General features: G+C 54.7%; 1 protein-coding gene across 1 annotated transcript in view; it reads left to right on the plus strand.

The window, feature by feature from the left end:
- Positions 1 to 5,218, plus strand: part of LOC142255796 (U1 small nuclear ribonucleoprotein 70 kDa-like) — a 14,781-nt gene extending 9,563 nt beyond the window's left edge. The window contains exons 7-9 of the mRNA XM_075327244.1: positions 6 to 45; positions 448 to 535; positions 4,111 to 5,218. Of these exons, the coding sequence (XP_075183359.1) occupies positions 6 to 45; positions 448 to 535; positions 4,111 to 4,888 (906 nt within the window). The 3' untranslated portion in view covers positions 4,889 to 5,218. The remainder of the gene's footprint in view (positions 1 to 5; positions 46 to 447; positions 536 to 4,110) is intronic.
- The last annotated feature ends 357 nt before the right edge of the window (positions 5,219 to 5,575 follow it).

The following is a 5,575-nucleotide window of genomic DNA, read 5'->3' on the forward strand; positions in this document are numbered from 1 at the left end:
TTGAGAGAGGACGTACTGTGAAAGGCTGGCGCCCACGCAGGCTTGGTAAGAACATCGTTGTCAGTCGCTGCCTGGTCCCTTGAAGGAGCTGCAGTTTTTAAACAGATGGCATCAGTAAAAAAAAAAAGCACGTGTAAAATAATTAAAATTTGTAAGCGTAAAGCCTAGAGTATCTGATTGGAGACCTCTCGTGACAAAATGTTCCAATTTGCTGTTTAACTAATCCCCCTAGTAACATGGACATTGTTCTCATCAGCCGTGCAAAGAATCCGAAAATTGCTTCTCTACTAGCCCGACTGAAGGCAGTGGAGCCGTTGGAACTATTATTTTCCTTTTACGCCCCGTAATTTTAAGCTAGGTGCAATTTTAATTTCCCCAGTAGCAGAACTAAAAGGAAGCCTGTACAAATGTTCTGCATTTCTGTTTTTAACTTGCTGACTATTTTAGGTGGTGGCCTCGGAGGCACCAGACGTGGGGGCGCAGATGTTAACATACGGCACTCTGGCAGAGATGACACGTCTAGATATGACGAGAGGTAAGGATTAGTGTTGAGCGGATCCGAACTGTAAAAATCCGGATCGGCACGGTTTTAGCGTCCGATCCAGGTCCGACCTGGATCCGGGAATCTGGCTGCACGATCCGGGTTCGGGATTTTTTTTTCCTCTCCCTCCTCCCCCTCTCTCTCCCTCCTCCCCCTCTCTCTCCCTCCTCCCCCTCTCTCTCCCTCCTCCCCCTCTCTCTCCCTCCTCCCCCTCTCTCTCCCTCCTCCCCCTCTCTCTCCCTCCTCCCCCTCTCTCTCCCTCCTCCCCCTCTCTCTCCCTCCTCCCCCTCTCTCTCCCTCCTCCCCCTCTCTCTCCCTCCTCCCCCTCTCTCTCCCTCCTCCCCCTCTCTCTCCCTCCTCCCCCTCTCTCTCCCTCCTCCCCCTCTCTCTCCCTCCTCCCCCTCTCTCTCCCTCCTCCCCCTCTCTCCCTCCTCCCCCTCTCTCCCTCCTCCCCCTCTCTCCCCCTCCTCCCCCTCTCCCTCCTCCCCCTCTCTCCCTCCTCCCCCTCTCTCCCTCCTCCCCCTCTCTCCCTCCTCCCCCTCTCTCCCCCTCCTCCCCCTCTCTCCCCCTCCTCCCCCTCTCTCCCCCTCCTCCCCCTCTCTCCCCTCCTCCCCCTCTCTCTCTCCCTCCTCCCCCTCTCTCTCCCTCCTCCCCCTCTCTCTCCCTCCTCCCCCTCTCTCTCCCTCCTCCCCCTCTCTCTCCCTCCTCCCCCTCTCTCTCCCTCCTCCCCCTCTCTCTCCCTCCTCCCCCTCTCTCTCCCTCCTCCCCCTCTCTCTCCCTCCTCCCCCTCTCTCTCCCTCCTCCCCCTCTCTCTCCCTCCTCCCCCTCTCTCCCCCTCCTCCCCCTCTCTCCCCCTCCTCCTCCTCTCTCCCCCTCCTCCCCCTCTCTCCCCCTCCTCCCCCTCTCTCTCCGTCCTCCCTCTCTCTCTCCCTCCTCCCCCTCTCTCTCTCTCTCTCTCTCTCCCTCCTCCCCCCCTCTCTCTCTCTCTCCCTCCTCCCCCCCTCTCTCTCTCTCTCCCTCCTCCCCCTCTCTCTCTCTCTCTCCCTCCTCCCCCTCTTTCTCTCTCTCCCTCCTCCCCCTCTCTCTCTCTCCCTCCTCCCCCTCTCTCTCTCTCTCTCTCTCCCTCCTCCCCCTCTCTCTCTCTCTCTCCCTCCTCCCCCTCTCTCTCTCTCTCTCTCTCCCTCCTCCCCCTCTCTCTCTCTCTCCCTCCTCCCCCTCTCTCTCTCTCTCTCTCCCTCCTCCCCCTCTCTCTCTCTCTCTCTCCCTCCTCCCCCTCTCCCCCTCTCTCTCTCTCTCCCTCCTCCCCCTCTCTCTCTCTCTCTCTCTCTCTCTCTCTCTCCCTCCTCCCCCTCTCTCTCTCTCTCTCTCTCTCTCTCTCCCTCCTCCCCCTCTCTCTCTCTCTCTCTCTCTCTCTCTCCCTCCTCCCCCCCTCTCTCTCTCTCTCCCTCCTCCCCCCCCTCTCTCTCCCCCCTCCTTCCTCCTCCCCTCTCTCTCCCCCCTCCTTCCCCTCTCTCTCCCCCCTCCTTCCCCTCTCTCTCCCCCCTCCTTCCCCTCTCTCTCCCCCCTCCTTCCCCTCTCTCCCCCCCTCCTTCCCCTCTCTCTCCCCCCCTCCTTCCCCTCTCTCTCCCCCCCTCCTTCCCCTCTCTCTCCCCCCCTCCTTCCCCTCTCTCTCCCCCCCTCCTTCCCTCTCTCTCCCCCCCTCCTTCCCCTCTCTCTCCCCCCCTCCTTCCCCTCTCTCTCCCCCCCTCCTTCCCCTCTCTCTCCCCCCCTCCTTCCCCTCTCTCTCCCCCCCTCCTTCCCCTCTCTCTCCCCCCCTCCTTCCCCTCTCTCTCCCCCCCTCCTTCCCCTCTCTCTCCCCCCCTCCTTCCCCTCTCTCTCCCCCCCTCCTTCCCCTCTCTCTCCCCCCCTCCTTCCCCTCTCTCTCCCCCCCTCCTTCCCCTCTCTCTCCCCCCCTCCTTCCCCTCTCTCTCCCCCCCTCCTTCCCCTCTCTCTCCCCCCCTCCTTCCCCTCTCTCTCCCCCCCTCCTTCCCCTCTCTCTCCCCCCCTCCTTCCCCTCTCTCTCCCCCCCTCCTTCCCCTCTCTCTCCCCCCCTCCTTCCCCTCTCTCTCCCCCCCTCCTTCCCCTCTCTCCCCCCCCCCTCCTTCCCCTCTCTCTCCCCCCCTCCTTCCCCTCTCTCTCCCCCCCTCCTTCCCCTCTCTCTCCCCCCCTCCTCTTTTGACTTACATTGGGCCCACTTCTGGGGCAACCCGCAACGGATCCGCCAGACCCGGATTATTAGCAATCTGCTCAACTCTAGTAAGGGTTAAAGTCCTGTTTTCAAAGAGATCTACTACGACAGCCGTAAACTAATTAAGGGATACAAAAAAAACCTCTTTAAAAGCAGCCTTTTAGTTTTTTGGGTTTTTTTTTACTTTGCGATAACAGTCCAGTGCTTCCACAAAGTTTAAACAGGTTTTTCACTACAATACAAATCTTTTTTTGTTTTTTTGTCCTAACATTTCCTAACAATCACTGTTAGACACAGGATAAAGTATATTAAAAACAGTTTTGTTAGGAAGAGTTTAGACATATGAAAGGGGGTCATATAAGCAGTGGAAAACCCCTTTAGTTTAGACCCGGATGGCACCCAAAAATTTGAGAGGAAAAAGGGTGCGTCTTATAATCGGTTGTAGCTTACCGAGGGTTGGGGCATGCGGTGGAGCGAGGTCACAGGAGCCTTTGTCACCGCTGCATGGCCGTGGCGAGAGTAGGGCAAAACAGCGGGCATTGTGAGACAGGAGTGGGTGGTGCAGCGAGTGTGGAGCCATCCCGGCAAGGCAATGGCCGTTGCGAGGCAGGAGCCATCCCGGCAAGGCAATGGCCATTGTGAGGCAGTAGCCATCCTGGCAAGGCAAAGGCTGTTGCGAGGCAGGAGCCCATCCCGGCAAAGCAATGGCCATTGCGAGGCAGGAGACATGCCGGCAAAGCAATGGCCATTGCGAGGCAGGAGCCATCCCGGCAAGGCAATGGCCTTTGCGAGGCAGGAGCAATCCCGGCAAGGCAATGGCCTTTGCGAGGCAGGAGCAATCCCGGCAAGGCAATGGCCTTTGCGAGGCAGGAGCCATCCCGGCAAGGAAATGGCCTTTGCGAGGCAGGAGCCATCCCGGCAAGGCAATGGCCGTTGCGAAGCAGGAGCCATCCCCAGTGACTAAATAAAAAAAAAAAAGACGGCGGGGCAGGCTTCAAAGAAATAAATGGTGTGTGTACAGATGAGATCTCAGCTTGTCATTGAGCCGAGAGCTTAATCTGCACACGCGCCAACTCCGGCCGCCATTTCTTTTACGGCTGCACCGCCAAAGTTTTTTTTTGTTACATAGTCACTGGGGATGGCTCCTGCCTCGCAATGCCAGCTGCTTTGCCGGTATTGGGCCTGCAGCATCACCCTACTCCAGCACCGTCCCTGCCTCCCGTAACCCCTGCTACACTGCCGCCTCCCCACTAATCTACAGCCGGATTATAATGTATGTATATAATGTGTAATAACGTTTTTCTTACACCTACTAATTTTGAGTCTTGTCTGCTTTTACCAGGGATCGTGACCGAGAAAGGGAAAGAGACCGCCGAGAAAGGAGCCGGGAGCGTGATAAGGATCGCGAGAGGCGTAGAAGCCGTTCCAGGGAACGTCGGAGGAGGACCCGCAGCCGTGAAAAGGAGGAAAGGAAACGTAGCAGAGAAAGGAGTAGGGATAAGGATAAAGACAAAGATAAGGATAAAGACAAAGATAAGGATAAGGACAAGGATAAGGATAAGGAACGAGATCGCAAACGTAGGAGTCGTAGTAGGGACCGAAAAAGGGATAGAGACCGTGACAGGGAAAAGAAAGAGGAGCGAGTTGAAGGGGAGACTCAAGAATCTGCAGAGGTTGCTGTCGAAGAATTAATGGCAGGTGGTGATGCAGAACTGGATGGAATTGAGTACAAGCCAGAGCCAGAAGAAAAGAGTAGTAGGGATCGTGACCGAGACAGGGATAGAGAGAAGGAAAAGGAAAGGGATAAAGATAAAGATAGAGACCGGGATCGAGACAGGAGACGCAGCCATAGAGACCGCGATAGAGATAAGGAAAGGGATAGAGACAGAGATCGCAGACGGGATAGAGATAGGGACAGGGGAGATCGGGAGCACAAACGGGATAGAGACCGTGGTGACCGCAGCGAGAAGCGGGAGGAGAGAATTCCAGATAACGGTATGATTCAGGAGCAAGCGGAGGAGACCAGCCAAGATATGTACTTGGATCAAGAGTCCATGCAGTCCGGAGAAGGCTACTTATCCACAGAGAATGGCTATATGGTGGAGCCTCCTATGGAGTGACCTTGTCTAATCTGACGAACTCTCCATCCTCAATGGAACTTTTCTTCTGTAGCCAGACTTCGTAGTGCACATTCAAGAAGCCACAGCCACCGTTCTCGCTTGTGAATACAGCTTGGATCCCCTCAACCGTGATTAAATGTGCAGTTACTAAAGAGTAATGCTATTTACCATCAGTTTTTGACTACGCCATTGGAAATTTTTTTTTTTTGTCTTGTAGGTGGGTATGTTTTACATGTTTATGTAACAAAATTCATCCTTGAACTTGTGTAAAGTCGCATTTATTTTATTTCCTTTTTTACGGCCTCTCAAAATAAAATCATTTTAATGTTCGTTTTTTTTTTTTTGGATTTGTGCTTCCATTTATTTTGTCAATAATGGGTCATATTGACTTGATGGTTCCTGGTCACCTTCCGGTTATTCCAGTTTTTATCCTTCAATAACCGGTTCTCGTACGCTATTCTTAGTCATTTGTCCTCTTAAATTATGGCTTGCTTGTTATTTGCAGGCCATTGAGGATCTGTCAGATAACGTTGCTCCTTAAGGCCCATGATTGCACCAGTGAGACCCTTCTTTTTATTGGTAAAAAACAAGAACCCAAATTTATTCCGGATCTATTTAAAGTAAGGAATGTCGCCCTCCATCCTCGGTTCTTGCCAGTGGACAAATTTGGAGAAACTTTTGTTTCTA

This window comes from Anomaloglossus baeobatrachus, chromosome 11 (genome assembly GCF_048569485.1).
Source record: "Anomaloglossus baeobatrachus isolate aAnoBae1 chromosome 11, aAnoBae1.hap1, whole genome shotgun sequence".
Lineage (NCBI taxonomy): Eukaryota > Metazoa > Chordata > Amphibia > Anura > Aromobatidae > Anomaloglossus > Anomaloglossus baeobatrachus.